General features: G+C 43.3%; 1 protein-coding gene across 1 annotated transcript in view; it reads right to left on the minus strand.

Moving 5' to 3' along the window:
* The window catches only part of FRAS1 (Fraser extracellular matrix complex subunit 1), a 175,063-nt gene extending 151,435 nt beyond the window's left edge, over window positions 1-23,628 (minus strand). The window contains exons 1-3 of the mRNA XM_074154995.1: window positions 23,520-23,628; window positions 19,994-20,485; window positions 15,673-15,704 (exon numbers count right to left, since the gene is read on the minus strand). Coding sequence (XP_074011096.1) covers window positions 15,673-15,704; window positions 19,994-20,485; window positions 23,520-23,628 — 633 coding nt within the window. The remainder of the gene's footprint in view (window positions 1-15,672; window positions 15,705-19,993; window positions 20,486-23,519) is intronic.

Here is a 23,628-nt window from a genome sequence, read left to right on the forward strand (position 1 = left end):
AAAAGGGTTTAATAAACCACACCTTACCTGTCAAAAAATTGTTAAGCTTCTAAATTGAAACAAGCCTAACAACAGATAGGCTGAGTCTGCTTTCTATACTAGAGCTGCCTGCATCTTGCATATTCTTAACAAAGCCACACGCCCAAAAGCATCAAGCACTGCTTCTGATACCTTGCTGATAAGCAGTGGAACACCAGCAAAGCATCATTCCCAATTTATTTTTTTATACTAATACTTCCTATTTTTATTAGGGAATTCAACATCACAATAATAATTAAAAAATGCTTCATAATACAAATCAACGCTTCGGACAGCCTCGACAGGTCATACAGCATGACACACCAGGTCCTCACATCCAACTATTACTAGCCAGAAATGCCATGCCAAGTGGATAACTGAACACCACACAGGATGCTAATCACAGCAAGAAAAGCAGTTTAACTGCATAGCTCACTCCTAGGATGCAAAATATCATGGATGATGCCTTTTCCTAAGGATTTCAAGGGGCTTGCCTCTGATCTCACAGATATTTCTCTGCCTGAAGGAAGAAGGAGAATTGACACTCTTACATCTTGTGAGCTTAGATCTTCCCCCACAAAAAGATATTTATGCATTGCAATAAGGGCAGGTCAGAGGAGGTGAAGTATCTGTGGTAACTCCAGCACACCCCTTTCCAAAGCGTGAGGAGCTCCAGAGGTCTCACCACTCTTCTACAGCCAGCAAATCCTTCTGAAACTCACCGAAAAGGATCCCATGACCTTATGGGGCAGGCTGTTGCTAAGAAGTACTAAGAGAAACCCTAAGTTTCACAATACCGAAGCAGGACAGACACGGGGTTGTTAGGCCATATCATCTTCTAAAAGCAATGGGAGGATCAGTATTGTCTTAATTAAGTTTGCTTGGAAGAGTCAAAGTATTAATGGACCAGACAGAAAAAAACAGAGGTAAATCATTTTAAACTGAGTTCTACTTTTTACCATGCCAATGTGTCTCAGCTAGCAAGGTAAAACGAGGTCATACCCATGATAATCACACATCACATACATAGGATCACTCACTGGATTACACTCAAGCATGCAAAAACCTCTTAGGAAGTAAAATTACAGCATTTAAAAAAAAATATGGCAAAACACTACACTGCAGTCATGCCCAAACTTTTGCAGTTGCAAGATGTACTACCATTAGATAACAGGGCTTACGTCCACGTTCTTATGGCTACAAACAGGGTCTTGACAGGGAACCTCCACTTTATATTATGCACCATAGTGTCACCTTCAACTTGCCCAATATTAACAGGACTAAGATGACAACATTCTGCTTAAACCAGAAGAGGTGCAGACCTGTGCCAGGACACGGTATTCAAGCATGGAACATGCTGTTGATGAAACACAGCACCAATATAGAAGAGACAAAGGTCTGCAGCTCTCCAACACATCTTCCCTCTTATAGGAAGTGGGATTGCCTTCCCATTTAAAAACCTGTCAAGGCAAAATGCAGCTCCTTGTGCTACAGCACGCTTTAACCGCGCTTCCAGCACAATGCCTTACTATCCCTTTCAATGCTCTGCCTGTAATTTCTAGCAGAAAAGCCAAGATGTTCCTGATAATGTTCACATGCTCAAAAGATAAGTCTGTAACGTAAGACTCCTCACTACATCAGCCTGACAGCACTGGGTTTCCCTAACGCAAACACGGCCCGCTTGTGATGACAGACGAGTCACGTGCGCTGAACACAGTGCTCGCGGGCAGCGGGAGCACATTATGGACTATGGAAGTCTCTCTTGCCCTGTAACGGTGCAGCTCAGTTTTTCTCTGGTCTGCTACCAAGCTTTGGCTGTAACAGGCCCATAAAGAGATTTCACTTGATTTGCCAAGGTAAGGCAAAGTTAAATTCTGCTCAATTTATACGTGACTGTATCTCAATTAGTTCCATTTTATCTAACTTGATGTCTCCAGATGTCTTTGAAAGTAACGTATTAAACTTTGTTTTGTCATAAGGATTTCATTAAATTTTCAACACATTTTCATTAAGTTTATTATTTCATTCTGGGAATCTTTGTTTTATATAAAACACGGAAGAAGAATTACTCCTTTGGTCACTCAGTGGAAGCACATAATTCATTTTTGTTTCCCCACAATAGTAGACTGAGGCACTTTTAGGCTCCCTTTCCATAAGCAATATGATCCCCCAGCTTCACTGAGAAGTTGAGATAGCTTAAGCGCCTCCAATTTAAAATCAAACCTAGGTTTTCAAAATGGAACACTTCTAAAATTTTGATTCTTTAAAACAAAAAAACCAATCCACTGGAATAAAAATGTAGCAAGTTACTTTTGCTGTGTAGTATTGAGAATTTAACTATAAATTAATTCCCTAAATAATCAAGAAAATCAGGCCTTTTACATATATAGAAGAATCTATAAAACTGCAAAAAAATGTGGGAAAGAAATTGTTAACAAGTTTGCTCGTGTTTTCACCTGAAACCACACTACCAGGCTCAATGCATAAAAGGATTTACTGCATCCACTAACTCAGAACTGGCTATTAGTGTGTCAGTAATGACACCTTTGTCTAAACCAGTGCAAGTTTTCAAGTTCATAACTAAACAACTGTGTACTTCCCCTGAAAATATGAATATCCATGAACCACAAGAGAAGACCTGACTTACAGCATATTGGTCTTTGTGCTGGCTAAGCACCCAAAAGCAATTTATTCCCACGTAACTATGTCCAAATCTATTAATGTAGGACAACAGATGAACTGCCAGGAAATGAAAAGGTTAAAGTTTTCAGGAAGACTACGTTCCCATTAGAAATAAGATTTCTAGATTGATAACTGAGATAAATAAAAGGGTATGTATAGAGCTGCAAGGTCCAAAATTTCTCATCTTTGTCATCTCACTACAAGACCCTAACTCTCACCTCCTGTGGATGTCACTGACAATTTATGCTCAGCATGAAACTTAAATTAAAATTTCTCAATTTTGAGCCTGCAAAGAGTTTAATTTTGATCTCCATAAAACAGGAAGCAATTTCTGAAACTTAATTTTTTTGAGTCTTGAAACATCTGGCTTAAAATTCTTCGAATTAATACAGGAAGAAATCATGCTCAGGATTTATTATTTGGGGGAGGAGGGAGAACATTTTTCCCTTCACTGATCCTCAGAAACACAGTTAAGGCTGTCTGAAAATGCCCAGGACTCTCCCTTAGCCGTTATATTCCAGTTGGTAATATAAAGATACTTCTGACGCTGAGCTCACAAGGTTATTTAGAGAATTCATTACTGAATGATTCTGAAGTAGTTACAATGATTACAAAATCAAGTAAGCATCAAGTATTTTATCCTAACGGGTCTCCTTAATCTACAGCTCAACAATAAATCACAGTAGTAGGAGAATTACAGTGGTCTTCCAATGGAAGTCTGTTGTATGCGTTCCCGCTAGAAGCTATTTAATATGCATGGCAGAAATATATACATCCTAGCATCATAAACTTCAGAGCATCACAGCATCACGTGGCTCTCTTTACAGCTGCTTTCAAGGCTGACAGATCTGAGCAGTGATATAAAAATCAATGCACCCATCTGGTAGAGCTTCATATTTGGGATTTTTTCTATCTATTATATGTCTTCGTGAAAGCACCATGGAATATCTTAGGCTCCTTGTGAAATTCAGGAGTTACAATAGCAACACTGGAGAGCTAATCTTTACTGAAAAGGATCAGGGAATGACTTAGCTGGACAACTCTGAATGAATTAACCTAACAAGCCTGTGCAACAACCATAATGGTGAGGGGGTTTCATACTGGCATTTCTGATGGGGACATGAGTTGTTCAAGTGAAAAAAAAAAGGAAAAAGAAACACACGAAACAATTGGGAAAATAAGAAATTCCACATGGGACCACTGTCCAGAGACAGTAGTCTAATTTTGCCTAAGGTTTATGATTCATTAAAGCACTAGTGGTCTCTTTCAAATGACTGAGCAGACATTCACCAGTTCCTCATAATTTCTTCGCCCAAGATGTTTTGAGGATGAAGAAAAAGGTCTCAAACACATGCTGGGCTGGCAAACATGCAAGTGTAGCCTGGTACTAGTACAGAGCAAAGCTGCCTCTCCAATGAGCTCTCTGGCATGTAGGAGCAGACAGAACTCCCACAAATTCCTCTATCGACAGTCTTTCTCCACAGCTTTTGCCGTTTCTTACAGTTTTCTCCCTGAAAGCACACCTAAAGGAACAGGACACAGGACAAACATTCCTAGGCTTTGTAAGTTCAAGTAGTTCTGCTTTGACCCCCGAACCAGAGAGCGCCAAGTCCTGGTTTTCAATACTAAAGGCCCTTTTTTGCTGCCTACACAACTATTCAGCTACTAAGCTCAACCTTAATAGACTTATCTGGTGTTTTGCAAGCCAGTTGCAAGGATCACATCCAAACTATCTTTTATATATTTGGTGTCATTTTCTGTTATACAGGTCCATCTAAACCAGGCTGTTTCATTTGTCCTGACTCATTTTTGTGTCAGCTGATATCATACTGCAATGAGACAGCTGTTTATATGGGAAGGACAGAAGAAGTTCAGTCTGTACTAACAGTTTCTTTTCCATTTCTAAACAAAACCAGCTTGGTTCAGGTTTGTTCTTATCTATAGAGGGAGACAGTTTCTTGCTGATAGAAACATTGAAGCTACTAGTGTGTATCTAAAAATTAAGACTAGGATTTTCCTATACCCTTACTAGAGGAAAGTGTACCATTTCAAGTCAATGCCAACAAGAGTTGAGGATCCACTTTCCTCAGTTATCTTACAAATTCAATCTGAAAGTTATTTGGGGGTCATCAAAAATGTACGGCAAAGTTCTGTTAGTTCTTGGCAGTCATATCCAGGGCCAATTATTTTTCAAACTACCAAAAAAATCCTAGCACAAAATTCCTCCATAAGATGCCCAATGCCATCTCAAAGAAAACTTTCTCAGTTGCAATATAAGCCTCTGATAACTAGTATTGCAATAGAAATTTAAAGCACTGACAGAATCCAGAACTGCTGAAAAAAAGATGCACTCTTAGGATGCAAAGAAATTCCACATTTATCTTCTAAGGTGCCCTGCAGAAAGCAACTGTTAGGGTGGAATTTCAACTGCCCGCAGAAGTTAAGTAACACACTGGATCAGCTCCACCGAGCACTCGGGTGACAGCAGAAGAAGGAGGTGTGGTGTTGCTGTTACCGCATTAGAAGACAGCCTTGTCTCCCACAAAAAGGATGTTAGGGCTATTTTCCTCTTCACATCCTTTATGGTTTTACCTGTTAGATCAAATGAAACAGTCAAAACCAAGTTTGCTTCTCCACTAGAAGATACCAGGTGGCAAAACCCCCCGGAAAACCTCATTGATGTTTACAGTATCTTTTTCAGATGCAGTGTCTGGCAGCCCCCCTCCAGGAGAAAACCAACATCAGAAGCAAACAGCCTGAGTTCCCAGATCACAATAGCCTCAAATGGGACTTGCCCACACCTGTACAGAGTGATACATTGAGAGAATCTATGTGTATTTAGGAAGTTGAAAGAACATCTCAGACACACACATTAGGGCAATCACTTGCTCCAGTGAGCCACAGCAAATAAAGAAAGCAAACATCTCAAGTTCTTTTGCTGAAAGTGATCAGTTCTCAAAGCACAGAAACTGCCAGACAAAATTCCTTTCTCCCTTCAGGGAGCGGTAAACCTCTCCCTAACATCTGCCGGGGCAGGATGTACCTCCTTGTCATTGCAGCGTATGCTACAGTCGCAGTAACGCAACAATCCTCTATCCCATATGCCAAGGAGAAAGACATATGCAAAGCAACTGCTGCCTCAAAGGGACTGGCAAGCGTGGGTGGGTGCTAGTAGAAAAGTGAGACTGAAAACAGACTTGCTCTTACACCTCTAGCCGGAGGTTACATTCCTCTCCCTCTTCCAGCTACAAGCAAGTGAGCTTAAATCACCTTCAGTGGGCTCCTTTCATGACAGCTCACTTTCAAATTTCTTTCCAATACACGACCTTTTTGGTTCTTTTCTAACACAAAACAGGAACCACAAATCCTCCTGACTTTTTTTCTCCAGCCTTCTGTCTTCATTTTCTCTCTCCTAAAGCTACTGATCTACACGTATATTCAGAGTGTAAATACCACTTCCGTAAAATGTTGTCTGGGGATAATTAAAACAATATTGACTTTTTTGATCAGTTTAAGACCTTTAAAAGTCATCTGATGAACATTAACATTATGGTCCTGGAATATGATTACAGATTTTTAAGTAGCCCATAAAAATGGCAAGATGACCATCTCCAGAACTGCGTCCCACCGGGAGATTTCTGCAGCTCTGAATTATTGTGCTGAAGAGAGGGAAAATCAGTTTTCAAGTGAGTTGTCATTTATGACTCAAGTAAGAAAGATGAAAAGAAAAGCAAAGGCTGATAGTTTCAAACTTCAACGTTCAAAACTGAAGTCATGTTTGGCACAAGCAGATACAGCGAAATCCCTTCTGGAAAAGCAGGCTGTGACTTCCAACCTCAGCACCCTCTTGCCTCTTCTGCTTGCGGCGTGCAGATCTGCTGCTGCCCGGCACAGGTGAAAGCCCTCAGAGATGAAGGGGCCAAGTCTCATATGCGTGTATGTGCACATAAACCCAGCCATATGTTAACCCTACCGAACACAACTGCTTCTCACCTCAATTGCAGACCTACTTCACTGCTCCACAAAGAACAGTGTTGGCTTATGTTTTCATAAGCACCAACACAATATAACAAATCTACAGATTTCACGAGTACCATTTTCTATTTCTGCTTTTATCAAACAACCTGCTACGGAGATAGCTATTTTATTGTTTCCCAACACTTTCATCAGCTGTGAGACACTGATTCCAACTCCAAAGCTGGCACTTGCGCTCCCAAACCAAGAACGGGAAAGTTTTCAACGCAAGGCCCAGGTCAGGCACTCACACCAGTATGACAACGGTTTGGTGCCAATTTCAGCCCAGTGAGAAACTACATTTGAGGCAGGTCCCCAGGTAATGTAAGCTGCGACCTTTCTATAGCTACATTACTTTGCACTTTCCACGGGTCTCAACTATTAATGCATATAGGCTTTTTCCACTGGCCAAATCTGATTTCTATCATTTCTCTTACCAATTAACTAGACATCACAACCCCTACTCTAAAGAGAAAATGCAAATGGGAAACCTGGTCAAGGTTTTAATAGGGTTGAGGAGAGGGAAGGAATGAGGAAGTGACCTAGCAAAAGAAAAAGGAATTTTTCATGCTGGGAATTTAAAAAGGAAAAGTAAATGACAAATTACAAGACATTGTTTCCTAAACAAGGCTCTTCAAATGCATCCAGAGAGATAGAAGGCAAAATTTGTAAATGCTGGGTAATTGTTAAATTGTTGTCCTGGAGAATGAATCCATAGAAACCCAACATCTCCTGCCAAGGCTCTGGCATATAGCTCCTATAACTGTGTTATTAACTGTTAATCATCTACTTAAGTCAGTGTTTGCGGATGAACAGTTACCATCCAGGAAGATCACTGAAACGGAAAACGTGGAACAGAGCAGCTCTTGTAAAGACCCTGATCTCCAAATAAGACTGATGCCAGATCACCTCCCACGACATAGTAGAGATTAAAGCACGAGTCCTTCACCAGCCAGGGCAGAGGATGGAGAGGAAAGACCCCTTGAAGCAGAATACTACAGGCAGCAGCCACTCGTGCTTACCAGGAAAAAACCCCACAGGCTACAGAAAATCATTGTGGCCAGCCCAGTTTCTGATTAAAGCTCAAAAGCCCCATAACCCATAGAATTGTCTCTCTTAGTTTATTAACTTGTCCATGTTTCTTTTATGCTACCTAAAGTAAAGAAGAGTTGTTTCAAACTCTCGTTTCGCCACAAATACCAGGTGTGCCTGAATGTTCAGAAAAAGCACCCCACAGGTTCAAACCCAGGACCAAAGGCTGTTCTTAAACATGCGCAGACAACTGAGGAGGACCATGACTTCACTGCTGGGCCCAGGACTGCTACAATATGAGATCCCATTTACACAGTGGGAAAAAGAACAATTTGTGACCAGCAAGTGTACCAGGAAAAAAACCCAGACGTGTACATACACACAGAAGACTTGAAAAGGGGGGAACTGGATGATAAATTTAGAATATTTGCAGCCCACTGAGGAGAGAGCTGTGAAATACCTACTCTCAAGTAAGTACGGCAGATAAATCACCTCAGAGTAAGCAAAGACACCAGCTTTGTGCTTCTGTTGAATCAGGTTAAATGTTAAGGCACAGTGCTTGATGTAGAAAAGCCTGCCTCACCACTGCTTAGGCATTTCATGGAAAGGGAGGTGGCAACTCTCAGAGAGCAGTGCCTGGAGAAACCAAGTGGGTGCCCTGCAGATGCAACTTGCTCCTCCCAGACACAGGGGCAGTGGGAACCTAAACTCCTGCCCAGCCCCAAGCACAGGGGGAGCTGAAAGATGCTGCTTCAGCGATACCAACAACAGGTCCAAGCTGTAGAAGAAAAGTGCCTGGCCCTAGCAACAGTACCAGCCCAGCCACCCTCCACCCCTTCCCCTGCATTTATCTCCTCCTGCATCCATTACAGGCACTGTACAGGCAGCTGCTGAACAAAGTTTGTGTTGTATGAATTTCTCTTTCATGTTATGAACAGCCCGTCAGTTGCAAATTGTCGCAGTTGCCACTTTCTTTATTGAAACACAAACACAGCAAGTAAAAGGAACAGCATTTACCCTTCCAGAGGCAAAGCCACAGTCCATTTCTGACATGTGAATACCCTCACAGCACTCCTGAAATGTGAAAACCCATGAAAGGCAACAGTTTAGAGAGCTGTCAAATCACTCTGGCTAGGGGCCATAGTTTTACATTCAAGTATAATTGCCCTCTGCTTATAGTAAGGTAGGAGTATAGCTTAAGCAGATCCTTCTGGCTTTTTAAGAGATTTTAACACCCAACTCTCAGTAATTCCTCATTACAGAAGTTTTTAATAGAGCTGATACTTGCAGAGAGAGTTGTGACAGAGCTGACAGTTGTGTAAGGATGTTAGAGCCACACTACTTCTTTTCAGAGATAAAAGTGGAAAAGGAACTGAAAAACCAGTGATATGCAAATTGTACTGATTGTATATACTATTATGTCAAGCCCCTTATAATGTGATATACAACTAACATGAGTAAGTTCTCAAGTTTCCATTATGTGTTATTTTGTATTCAGAAGAGGTTTCAAGCTGCTACAAAACAAAATAAATCAATATGATGATTGTAGAACATACCAACTCTCAGTTATACTAACGGTGTTGTGTTTCCTTATAGAAATGACAGTTCATTTTCTCAGACCAAAAAATGACATTTAGGAATCTTCTGTATGAGAATCACTAACACATAAAAGAAGAATTATTACGTATTAAAAATGTGTGCCTCAGTCCACAAAAAAACCTCTTCACTGATTAAGAGATAAGAATTCACTCCATCCTCTGAGAATCTTCACTTTGTATCTAGGCTTCTTTTACCTGGTACCATGAAATAAAGAGCTTACCCCCATTCCTCTACACTATACTGTTATTTTCAAGGAACACAAAGAATGAACACACATGCTTTATTCAAAAAACACTTTTGTCTTTATTTTTGATCTTCAGTTGATCTCAGCTTTCTGAAACCCACAAGCGGAAGGGATTTCCTACATGAAAAACATCTCATTGTTATATTAATAAACCTTAACTGCATATCATTCACGTAAATTGAGAGATCTATTTTCCATCACCTTGTGCTTCCATTCATAGCCACACAAGCAAGGATAAGTTGGCTATTAAGCCCCACACACCACATAAAACAATTATTCAGCGTTATGCACTTGCCTAAACAGGCTTAGAAGACTGCACAACAGCACTGCAGAATCAGGCCCCCACTGCACCAAATGCCCCCAGTCTTTCCATCACTATTTTTTGAAGTCCTGGGAGAGTCATGGCACCTAATTTTATCTGTTCCGTAAATAAAGATCATCATATATAGGATATTAGTCAACTCATAGCTACAAGAATACATCCACCCTGTAATAACAGAAAAAAGCAACCTCGACCTTGCAAGCCCCGACACAAATAACTCGTTACCTCCCTACTGCTTGTGTCAATGTGGGAGACAGCAGAGGAGCACACTGAGAGTGAGGACTGCAGGCTGCTCAAAGAGGAACCCCCACTGCAAAACGGGTAATAGCATAGTGTTCTGTAAAATGTTCATTTCAACATTATACAGAAGGGAGATTCATGCTGCTGTAAACTAGACTTTATAGCTACCAAGTGTTATGTCCATGTTATAAACAGAAATTTATAGCTTTGTTCCCTGGTGGAGCTGATGATGTACCCCCAAGCTAAGGAGTGGCATTTAAATCACGTTATTTAAGAAAAAGAAACAAAAACACTTTGACCATTTTAAAAATTAGCAAGCAAAACTTTCAACTGAAATCTTCAATTCTGATGTCATTTTTCACTAGTAACTTATTACCCTTCCAAAGAAATTAAAGTTAAGCTCATTTTCCATTGCTAATTTGAAGCATTCCCTAAACAGAAGTGCTCTGCATCTGCTAACATTTATTTTAAATAGTCACTAAATTTATTCAGAGTAGAAGCCATCTAGAGTGGGAGATTTAAAATTTTGGAAAAAGAAAAAAGGTCTTTTGTATTTATTATATTTCCCTTTTCATTTCTGACTCAGCACAAACTACAGATGGAAACAAATCTGATTTTAAAAAGCATAAAATTTGACTCTCTCTAAACTTCTGACAACAAAATGTACAGATGTAACTGCAAAATGTTATCAAGTTAATCAGAACTGATTGCAGAGCAGAATTAAAAAGATGAAAAGCTGAACTATCTGTAGAACTACAACAATTTGTTGTGTTTTTTTTTTTCTTTTCTGGAAATGACACGTTGCTGTTTTGACCGACTGCTAAACCCAAAGTCTCTTCTTTTAAAATGTTTGAGTCAACTAAGCATTTCAATCAACTTGAATCTTTTTTTCAGGCAATTTCAAAAGGAAAAAGGGAAGCAAAATTTTTGGTAGAAGCACAAATACGGTACCATTTACTGTGGATTAAGTTAGGGATTTTTTTTCTGTTCATAATCTTCATTCAAACTCCAAGATCAAAAACATACTTCCTTTCCAGAAAAGCTGCTTGGCTTGTTTGGTCCTATATAGCATTAAAAAAGCCCTGCATGCATCTCCTGATGCTTCTAAATGAATCTGCCAGTACAGAAATTCATCCTTACGTACATCAGCAGCAGCTGTTGCAACAGACTATGTCCATATTTTAACACAGCCAAAGTAAAAATTTACTGGAGATTGCTCAGCTGGACTTGTCCTTCCTTATTGCAGTGTCTACCAGACATGAAGTGTCATTTATCAACTCACACTTTCAATTTAAACCAACTCCCACCTTAATTCACAGCCCTGTGCTTCCCCTCTCCTTCTCCCAGAGCTGAAAACTCTTCTTGGCACAAGCCAGCTGGCAGAAAGATGCAGACATGGACTTGATCAATGCCTCCCCTAGACATCTACTTTCTTTGTGGCATGAATGTCTCCTCATCCCCACCTACACTACCCTCCTGCTGAGAAAAAAATAGCAATGTGTATTTTCTTCTTTGCTAAGTAAAGGACTTGGCTGCATTGGTTGTATAGCCTGAAAACTCCCTCAAAGGTGAAGACAGGGAGGAAGGCACACCTCCTCAGCACAGTTGGAAATCAAACACAAAGATGTGCTTTTTCTCAGAGGAAACACATGAACACAAGCTGACACAAGCAGCTAAGTCAGTCAAGCAAGATGCAGAACTTTTGCAGCGTTAACAATTCAAAAAACTCCACAGTGCTGCATTCACTCAACTTAAATGTTTAATTTATGCACCAGGATTTCTCATATAACCATATTAAAGTTTGGGTTGGAAGGCCTTTAAAGGCCATCTAGTCCAACCCCTCCGCAACAATCAGGAACATCTTCAACTAGAGCAGGACTCAGAGCCCTGTCCAATGTGACCTTGAATGTTTCCAGGGATGGGGCATCTATCACCTCTCTGGGCAACCTGGGTCAGTGTCTCACCACCCTCAGTGTAAGAAAAATTTCTTCCTTATATCTAACCTAAATCTCCCATCTTTCAGTTTGAAACCATTACCCCTTGTCCTATTGCCACACTCCCTGATCAAGAGTCCTTCCCCATCTTTCCTGTAGCCCCTTTAGGTGCTGGAAGGGGCTATAAGGTCTCCCCAGAGCCTTCTCTTCTCCAGGCTGAACAACCCCAACCAACTCTCTCAGCCTGTCCTCACGGCAGAGCTGCTCCAGCCCTCGGATCATTTTTGTGGCCTCCTCTGGACCTGCTCCAACGGGTCCGTGTCTTTTTCAAGTGACCTCAGAGTTCGGGTTTGCAGCATAGGCAAGACAGCGAAATGCATTAAAGCAAGGCTTGCAGCAAACAGCATTCCTACAATAACCAGTAACAGCTCACCTACAACTACTTGCACCTGAAACATTGAGAAAAATCCTGGATAACAGGAAACACTGAAAGGAAACAGTGTTTCTAATCATAGTTTTAAACACAAAAAAAGTTCATAGGGATTTCTGTCGGAGGTTGTAAACAGCTCTCTTAGTGCCAGAGGCATACGGTGATGCTGCCACTCCAGGTGACAGTCATCAGATGCGGGTTCAGTGTTTGGCCCAATGCCTTCTTGTCATTCAGAAAAAACATCTTTTCAGTGAGTAAATGGTTTGTAAGCAAACACAACCCAGAAGGCGCATTCCTCCTCCGGAATAGATTCTATAGAGACGACATCCTCAGCTTGCATGTTTGTCTTGTTACTAAGATTTCTTCACTGAAAACGTTCATTGACGTGCAACTTTCCAAAGTTGCAAGTGCCAGCAGAACTGCCTTGTACCACCACCCTCAGCACACCACCGACTCCACACAATGCTCACCAGCCCTGACAAATAGGCCAGTGAACACAGCTCCCACCAGTCTTACCAGAGAGATCAAACAGCAACACACAGACACAGATTACAGGCAGAACAGGCTTTTACTTTTTTCATGATCTGGGATAAAGTGGAAAAAAAAAAAAAAAGAAGAAAAAGACAGTAAAAAAAAAAATTAAGACAGTATTATAGATACAACATTTCAGCTTGCACCTCCAGAATCCCAAACCAGTGATTCAGAAATACCCTCCTCCCCAGCCCCAATAAACACAATTGTACCAGCAGTCATGAGGCGATAGATCCCAATCTTCATTTGTCAGACAGCTGCACCAATGCTTTACGAGCACTGAGTTCGACAAACAGAGTGAGTGTCTCCCATATGGGTCTTCAGATTTCATATTTTTTGAAAGCAACATTCATTCTGAAGCCAGGGAACCTGCAGGAACTGAAACGACGGCAGGGCAGGATTGCTTTTCTTGTCATCTTCCACTTCAAAACTGACCTGAGACAGCAGCCTTCTGCAAAGACAACACAAGCTCTGCAGCCCTATCACATCTACGTGCCACCAACCCACAAGTACTAACTGTCTTGAAATCACTCATACACTATCTCTAGTGTTTGATTTCTACCACGCTTTACCAAGCCAACTGAAATACTGCTGTCAGGAGTGGCACAAACCAGAGAATGAAACAAGTCCTATTAAAGGTTCTTTTCCATCTGTAATTTCCATGGTTACCTGCGCAGTTCCTGCTTTCTCAGGGAAAACCGCCACCCAAAGAAACACGTGAAGCAGTGTTACAAAGGAAAGATGCACCTAGCCCACAGGTTTGATGCATTGCATGTGGTATTTTTCCCCATCCGAGTCAGAAACAATGTGGATTTAGTACCTGTTCTGAGATCGCTAGCTGAAGCCACAGGGCCTGTCCTTTGATCTGTATTCAATTCCAAAGAGTAATCAAAAGTTGTTACATTAGTGCATACGAAATGGAAGAAATACTGAAATACCCATGGAAAAGCATGTGTGGGCCTGTTCGCACAGGAAAGCGGGCACATCTTCAGACATGACAAGGGACAAGAGACAGGATAGGTCCTTGTTCCAAGAATGACAAGCTTGAATTGTTCAAGTATTACTTGATTATAAATGCCATCTGTATACCTGCATCAGTTTTGTATCTGCTTGAGTTTTACCGCAGAGCAACCCTCTTATACAGCTAATGAAAACTACTACAGTTACAGAAATAATTTATTAATAAAAACCCAATAATCTCACTAAACACAGAGATAAAGACAAAATCAGGGATACTGTGAGCAAGGGCCTTAAACAGGAAGCATCTAACCTAGAATATCCCATAATCTTTCTGTACAAATGCTACAGCAAGGTATTACCGAGACCTGCACTAGCATTTCAAACACACAGCAGCAGTGAAAGAAAGAGCAGAGGGGAAAAAAAGCCATTAGAGCACCCAGAAAACCACAAGAGGCAAAAAATAATAACACTGTGACTGACATGCCAGTAGTAATCAGTGACAGGTGAAACCCCTCACTTGCTAACCCTCCAGCTCTGATACTGCCTGTACTGAGCTGCAATGCTCAGCAGTAAGTGACCTGCCATACAGTTCACTGAAGCTGGAATCCAGACACACTTCCCAACTGCTGTTAAGACACTGATGCTCCAACAGCGCATTATTAAGAGGAGCAAACACATTTAGCCTGCTTCAGCTTCCTCCCAAGCCACCCACCAACAACACTGCCTCTAGCAATTCCCTCTATGTTTCCTTCTTGGAGCAGAAAAACTTCCAAGACCCCGAGTCTATGTCGGAAGGCCAAAGGAACCACCTGCCAGCGGTTATTTCCAAGATACCCAGCAGTCACGTGTCACACATGCAGAGCACTTATCCAGCTTTACTGGAGACCTCCAAGGGAAATAAAACCCCAGGCTTCCGCTGACAGCTGCTGCCTCCCAGCCTATGGTAACAAATCCCTGAGCAAGTCCGCTGTGGGACTGGAGGCAGGTACAGAAGCCCTCCAGAAACGTAATGTTGCTCGGGCATTTCCTTTTAGCCCAGAGTACTGAAGCAAGGCAAACAAGTGTTACAGAGCAAAACACTGTTTATAAATTGTTAAAAACTGTGATTCTTGTACAAAGTCGTTCATGCATAATGTACAGGCAAAGAGGAAGACTACAAAAGAAAATACTTTGGGTTTATAAAGATGAGTCAGGATACACAATACTCACCATAACCAGCTGAGAGGAAAATATGTTAAATCGTTGTCATTAATACTTTATTATTCAGGGAAATTAACACAGAACATACCCCGTCATTACAGTGACATTTTACAAAACATAACCTCTTATCCTGCCGAGGACCACACATTTGTGACTCAGTATGGCTTCCAAGAACCTCGAAATTTCTCACATCTTTTCACAAATTGGACAAAGGAGCCCCAGTTAGAAGCAGCCCGAGTGGTGCTGAGAAGGAGACTGTTCAAAGGCCCAGGGAAAATTTCTCATTTCTCCAAGTGCAATATTTATTGCACTGCTGTTTTCCAGCAGGCTGAAGGCTCGCAGCTCTGGGACCTGCTGCAAGATCAGCCATCCCAGTCACAGGGGTGACAAAAATCAGGAACTAGAGTCAAGTTCAACAGCACCTGTTCTAACACTTCCCCCACATAAAATGGTCAAGCTTACCTACCTCAAACAACAAGCCTTGGTAGATACAGGCACCTGCAGGATAAAAGAAAAAAATAATAAAAATTAAAACAGATTAGAAGTGAGTAACACCGGCACACTCTCCAGTGGACCTGCTATGTAACAGTACAAGCAGCACTTAGCTGCCACCTCTGGCCATGCACTTGCCAGCGTCAAAACAAAGACAGTTCCGGTGCAGCAGGGCAACCTCTGGGTAAGCTTTGGACTGCAGTGCCAGGGACTCCGGCCAAGATGGACTCAAGAACTTGGAGTGTGGCACAAACAAGACAGAGACAAAAGGGGAGACCTGCCAAAATAATGCAGCTGATCTTCAAAGAAGGGGTTAGCCCATGCCTCTGCAGCACCTCACCAAACCACTGATGAAGCATCACAGCATTATAATCGCAAGAAGTTGCTCAATCTTTCTCAGACAGAAGTCAAGGACACAAACCACCAAAGCAAGCAGGAGAATTCAAGGCAGTAAAACAGGGGCAGGCACAAACCTCACAAGGACCTGACCACACCATCACCAATAAATACCCACTTTTGAACAGAGCTAGTATCATACCCCATCTCCACAATCACCTCATGCTCTCTCAGACACGTGACAAATTCAGACATTTGGTGCCATTTGTGTGAGGGGTATATGTTCTCTCCCTCCACTGTCACAAGGCTGCCCCGGTAAGATGGGAATTCTCGTAACATATACGTAAGATCAAGCTCAGAATTGTATTTCAACTTCAAATACATGCTCAAGCTCTCACTGAAATAAAGGGAAGCCACAGCTATTTAAGGGCAAAATATAGCCCTTAAAAAGGCAAAGTTACACAGCATTTAAATTGCATGCTGAAGAGCAGTCCCTGTGCTCCTATAAATCCTTTTACCATTCACAGGAGAAACAAATAACCCGAAACCACGACATAAGCACATGAATATACACATAAAAACGCAATCATGGTGAGAAAAGCTGGCACGAATTCCCGCTCCTAAATCACTTCATGGGCAACAAGTCACATTTCACCTAAAGACAGGCTCACGGGACTCCTCCTGCTTCAGCCTTCTTAGCCCTCACCACCAACACTGCCGGCTGAGAGAAAGGTTCTCCAAGCAAGTCATGCAGATATACACCCATTCAAGCATACCCTATGTATTCTACTTCAATAAATCAAATAAGAAGTTAGGAAGTAAAACCATGGACAAGCTGAATGACAGTTCTCTCATTGATTTTCTGGGAAACAGCCGTTCTCGAACAACTACACATATCTGTCCACTGAAAACATGACAAGCATGTGAAATCAAAAGCAACTCAAGAAACTCAAAGATGAAAAGAAAAGAGAATGCAGGAAAAGCCGCCTCAAGGGACCACCCAGGGAACTAAGAATTTCCTCGCTGAAAAGTGGTGTTTCCGATAAAATGCAGATTAGACAAATTTGTACAGAAAACCTTGGAGCTACACTGCTTTGAATCAAAAGCTCCTCCTTTGAGCCGGTCTTCAGCTCAGCTACAAGAGGCTGCAGATGTACCAGCAGGAATTATTTCCTTTTGCCAAGAAGATGAGCCACAAGAGCCCAATCATGTTTCTCTCAAATTCAGCAGATACCTTTCTACTCATATTGACAGTAAACAAATCAAGCCCTACCCATCACATGTACAGACTGAGCACCAAAGAGGACTAACATGCTGAAACACTCGGTTTCGCTCCCACATCTGCACAGTCCCCCCCATGATCCCTAGCGTTAACCACTTCACATTTGACAAGCAAGCTCTGCACGTTCACGGTGGTGCCAAGTTACTCAAATGCAACTAAGACTCAGATTCTCAGCCATTACCCATTTGTTTATTTCCTTGACTTTCATAGCAATTTGTGTTTACAGAAAAAAAAACCAATCCAAACACTTGGCCATACCTTGACTTCACATCATCACATTGATTTTGAAATACCAATTTTCTTCCTGCCCCCCATATCTCTCTCCTCCTCTCCCCCTTCTTTTGGCAAGAGAGGATAATTTTGAGGTTCATCATCCAGCTGCACCTCAAAACTCAGTGCAAAACACAAGATCTCGTGCTGTTGGAAGGCACATGGGGAAAAAAAAAAAAAAAACACAAAACACACAAACCAAACTTAATACTACTTAGTTAAGACCAGCACAACTTGACTTTTTTATTCTTAAAAAAGGGCTGGCTGCCCTTTCTTTTTTGTTCACTAACAGCTATAGTTTCTTAAAAGTATCAATGTAGCAATGGCTTGACATACTAAAATGTGAAATATGGTATCAGAGCCACCATTGATGATTTAAAAACCTTAAAGAGACTGGGGGAAACTATAAAAAAAATAAAAAATAAGCATTTTCTAACTTTTGCTTCAAGAGGCTGTAATTACATCTAGGGTCCTTGTGCCAGGCACTATAAACACATCATGAAATAGCAGTCATGTGCCAAAGAGCTCATCACCTGCAGTGCCAGAGCACAGAGTAAGGACCAAGGCAGCTGGGCAAGAGCAGCTGCCTCAAATAATTCCGGCAGGCAACTGCAGGAATGAGACAGACCTTCAAAAACTTCTCTCTCAGCTCTACAGCCTGCTCCCTCCACTGCACTCTGTGGACAGGCTCACCCCAACCCATGTGGGACTAAACAGCAAACACAGAAAGCCTGATTCCTCCTCTCCATTAAAGCCAAGACATATTTCCCTCCCTCACAAGTTATCAAGGGGGGATAACTGGGATAACTAGGATATAACCCATCTTTACAAGACTTTGAAAATCCTTAGTTACAAATACCTTTTAGCTGTTTTTTATTCCCAATTGTGAGCGAGCCCAAGACATCACACACAGGTTAAGCAATATCGCTCTTTATTATAGTGCCCTGGCTTTGCCAAGTCACCAATGTGATTAACAACTGTTTGCAGAGCTCACCTGAAAGGGTTTCCTCAAATGATCCTATTGCCTTTCACATACTGAAGAAACTTAGGAAGAAAACCCCAGACTTTTTGCCTTGGTATTTTTGTGTTGGGCATCCTGGATGCAGGAGGTTGGCAGGGTAGTTTTCTGGTTTGGGGGGTTCTGGTTTTGGGGGTTTTTTTGGTAAAAGTTAAGCCTCTCAGGGTACTGCCTCACAAGTCAATATCCCAAATTCATATCTAACAGCTCCTCAGCTCACACACGTAGCTATTTTTAACTACTGTTATTCACTATAACAACTCTATCAAATGGGAATCTCAATCTTATGGTGGGATCTGCATTAGGGGAGTCTGCCACTTTGGAAACCAGCAACCCACAGTCGCATGGTCAAAGGAAAACCAGGAAAACAACCTAAGAGCAACCTAATGCAGCCATACTGCACTCCCAAACTTAAAACATCAGTAACTTTACTGTCTGGCAGCATCGTGAGATCATAACCTTGCACTTTTTACAAGCCTGTCCAGAACATTTTTTTTTTTTTTAATGACAGAAGAAACCAATACAGAAAGAATGCCAATACGCCTGCTGAAACACTATCGGAGCCCTCCTACAGCAACATCCACACACACTAAGTGGAGCTCAGCCCTCTCCTAAAACAAGGAGCGGTGGGTGACTGGTACCGACTCCCCACAGCTCCTGCCCCCGCCGCCCAGGCCGGCCGACGACCAGCACACACCGCAGCCTCCCCGAGCCCTGCGGGCAAGAGGCTGAGCCCTCGCCACGGCCACCAACACCCGCGGCGGGTGTGCGGGGACAGCCCGAGGGCTGGCTCTGCCCGGAGCCCTGCCGCTGACTGACCCAGCTCACAGGCGGGCAACTGCGGGGTTTCTGTGGGCTTAGGCAACTAACACCCAAAAAAAAAAAAAAAAAAAAAAAAAAATCTTTTTGGGTAACAACCACCTTCAGCTCGGTAGGGGGTTTACTGCCGTCCTGGGCTGCCTCCTCGCCATCCCGCCGTCAGGAAAAGGTGCCGAGCATGAGAGGAAGCCCCGCAGCCCCAAGCCCGACCAGCGGCACCCTCCGGCCCCGTATGCTGGAAGCGGGACACGCTCCTCCATCCCCGTCGCTTCACACCCGCCAGCCCTCAGCCGCTTTGCGGGCACACCACCACCACCAGCACCGAGCGGGAAGAGCCGGGGACAGACACGGGAAGGCACCGGGCACAGCTTCGCCCCGGCCGCCCCCCTCGCCCCGCCTGTGGAGAGGCCGCCAAAATGGCGGGGGGCGGGAGGCGGACCCCCGCCCGGGCCGGGGAGAAGGGGAAGGGAGGGAAAGATGCCCCCAAGACCCCCGGAAGAAGGGGGGGATTCTCCTCAGCGGGGAAGCTCAGGGCACCCACCGCCCGCGGGACCCGGGGGGACGACTCACCTGAGGCGGCGGCGGCGGCCAGCGCCGCGCTGAGGAGGCACAGCGTCGCCCGGGCGCCCATGGCCACGCCGCCGGCTGCAGGGGACGAGAGGAAGAGGGAAGCGGGGGTGGGGGGGGTGGCCCCGCCGCCCCTTCGGCAGGTGCCGGGGCAGCGCCTCGCCTCGCCAAACTTTCCCCCGCAGACAAAGCGGCGGCGGCCCCCGCAAGAAATGCGCCGTAACCCGCCCTTCCCCTCCCCTCCGCCCCGCCCGGCCCCGCCTCGGGCAGCGCTTTCCCCCCCCTCTCCTTCCCTCCTCCTCCTCCTCCTCCTCCGGTGGGGGCGAAGGCGAGCGGCCGTGCCCCTCGGGTGGGGGGGAAGCCTCTCCTCCTCCTCGGTAAACCCGCAGCCCGTCCCGCCTGCGGCAGCGACAGCTTCCTCGTCCGTGCCACGACTGGGACGAAGCGAAGGGGTTCGTGTTGGTAAAAGGCGGCAGGGGTCGAGCCCCAGAGGGTCTGACAGGACAGGGAGCTGTGGGGGGATTTATCCCGGTCACAAAGGGACGGGCAGGAATTCAGAAGTCATCATCTATAAGGGTTTTGAAGCTTTTCAGGAGTTATGGTTGGATCTCACTTCTGTTTGGAGTATTGAAGAAAAAAAAAAGTGTATCAATGGGGCATGGTCTGTTTACTAAAAGGACTGTTTTCTCCTCATACAGGTCCACACTGACAGAATCTTTCAATTTCTTCCTTCAGTTTCAGTTCCTCCAAGCATTAACAATCACAAATCAAGCACTCAAACTAAGAAAAACTACCAAAGCACCCACGAAGTCCACACTTGACCCTGGCCATTATAACATTTTCTTTCCTGAGGCGCTTCCCCACACACAGAGTGCCCACGGCAATCACCAGCTCCTGGCCACTCATACTATTTGACAAGAGAAGACACCAGAGCCAACTTTTCCATGTGCTTCTGCAATATCAAAGTTGGGTTCTTTGAAGTCATGGGATAAAGAAAAGTAGCCACAAGTTTTGAAGTCACAGCCATTGAACTGCTACGTGCAAAAGCCTAAAACTGAAATGAACTAGAAAAGCGATTCTGGTTTTAGCCATCTATGAACGAAAGCACTTTTTTCAGCTAATTTCAATGTACCTGCTTCACAGCAGTATCCCAACTATGATGGAGCAGTCAGTCAGCAGCACACGGCCGGACTGCTGCAGCCTCCTTCTCCCACTTGCTTCAAACAAAGCCTGTCCGATTAAATGCAACTATGCCAGCTAAATTTAATAGCAATCTCTCATAGTAACTCAATCTGTTCAATTTTGATTCATTTTCTAATGAACACTACCATCTTGAACTCCGAGTTGGAGGTCAATTTTTTTTTTCCCAGGATTGTATGCCATTAATTACTGTACCGCAATTCCAGCGACCAATGCGTGAAGTGAAATGTTCAGCATGGCACTGAGCCAAGATTCAAACAGCAATTTGCATGATGAGCTTCTCAGTGCTTTACTGGGTTATTCCTCATTAGCTATTAGCAGGAGGTACTTTTCGTAAAAATGGGAGCAGAGAGAGACATAATAGCTACCACTGCACACACAAACACTAACCCAACAAATATTTTGTGTAACTCAAAGATTTCATTGTAAGGCGAGCCAGGCACATACAGGGTTCATTAACTTTGTTCATTAACTTCATAGATGTGTAAAGTCCAAGAGGTGCCTGCAACGTAGAGGTGCTCTTACACCAGCTGCACGTTCAACAAAGCAGCAACTCAGTGGAACACCTCTGGTTGCCTCCTGTCCTCATTTTCTGTTAATTACCAGTAAAACCAAGGCAACTGAAAACAGCGCTGCCAATGTTTTCTTGCCACATAACCACCTTTCCAAAATGCACGGTTCCTTTCAAATTACCGCTGTGGAGCAGTCTGCCTCTTAGCTTTGGATGATCTGAAGAGATGCAGAAACACAGCCTCTGACACCTGAGCATTTCAGGCAGTGCAGGAGAAAAGCTCCAAGAGGCAGCATAATCCAGCAAGAGAAGGTGTTTTTGATTGACACCACTCCCCATTAACAAAATACTGAAACAAAAATTTACCACCTGCTCATGCTCTCAGTGAGACTGATTCTTACCAGTGCATTAACAGAAGCAAGATAGGTCCTTCCCTACTAGGGAAGACAGAAAGAGACAGAAATAAGCGATTATTGTGGAATGCCAGCTGTACTTGGGAGGTCAGTTTCCTTAGCCTTTTCCTTTCACATGTATTTTTCACTGCTGTGCTCAGTTGCATGCCAGTCTATTTCATCCTCCCTCCACCCTTTTCTTCAGGGGGAGGACGTGCATACAGAAGGAATCCACAAAGCAAATTGCTTACCTGCACATTTTTTGACTTATTTATGTTGCTGTCCATCTCTCTGCTACTATTCTCTATGCTTTTACAATTTGTTTCCCCTGTTCAGCTGCAGCTTTCCCCTCCCTATTTCTTCTACTTCCAGCTCTCGCCTATGTCCACCAGCTCCAGCCCTCCTGCTGGTACACATTGATCAGGAGACCTCAAAGCCAACCAAGGCAGCTCCTTAAGGTGTGTGTTAATAGCCAGCAAGGAAGAAAAGAAAGATCCAAGCAGAGCAACAGAAGATACATGAGCCCTGAGGGAATTCATTCCTACACAAAGCTATTTCAGGCCGTAACACAACTCCTGGTGCAACGCAGGACAAAAGCAAAAGTTGAAACCAATTCCTTTCCTCCTCCTCTGCTCACACAGAAAAGCAAAACATTTCTTTGTCAGAATTCACACTGTTCTGGTCTCACCAGACCCTAAAAAATAGATTTCACCATCACATGGAGAGGACAGATATTTCGCCACTATCTATCAAGGCAGATGGTGTTACAGGTTTTAAATCATTTGAGATGACTCTAGAAGTAACTTAGATCAATATTAACACTGTTCCAAAGAAGCTGTTAACGTCAGAAGAACCCAAGATCCACGATTTATATAATTTTGGAAATTTACCCATTCCATGATATGAATGAAGAGCTTTTCCCTCTGGAAAAGAAAACATACACTTAAAAGAAAACATTTCTCAAGTTTTGCACCAAGGCCTCCCACACAATTTCAGAAATTCAAGGTTTTGTAAAGGTGTGTCCTTCACATCCTTTCTTTTTTAAACTCCTAATTCAATACAAAAGCAGCATTTCCATTTAGAAGTTAGCAAGAAATGAAATTGCAGAATAAGCTTCACACTGGCTACAGAAATATGACATTGTTCTAAGACTGAAAGCTTGAAGGGTGCAACCTTGCAAAGCAGTGACCCAACTCGCAACTGCAGCCGCGGATCTCAGAGCTAGCAGCACAAAAAGTCACTGAGGTTGTAGGAATAAACCACTTTTAACCATCCGTTTATCAAATCTCCAGGCAGAGGTCGATTTTCTGCACGTTGGTGTTAAGGATCTGTTTCTCAGCTTGGCATGCAAATCATTTTTGGTTTGAGCGATTCAAGCCAGATATTGCGTTCATTGAAAGCCGGGCATGTGCTGGCACGGGCTTACACAGAATAGCTGAAGAAACATGTTTCTGAAAAGGATCCGTCTCATTCCAGCTCTGCTGGCTCAGGTCCCTTCTCAGGATCTTGTGAATTTCTTGGAATTTAGCCGACAT

The sequence above is a fragment of the Numenius arquata genome, chromosome 10 (assembly GCF_964106895.1).
Source record: "Numenius arquata chromosome 10, bNumArq3.hap1.1, whole genome shotgun sequence".
Taxonomy (NCBI): domain Eukaryota; kingdom Metazoa; phylum Chordata; class Aves; order Charadriiformes; family Scolopacidae; genus Numenius; species Numenius arquata.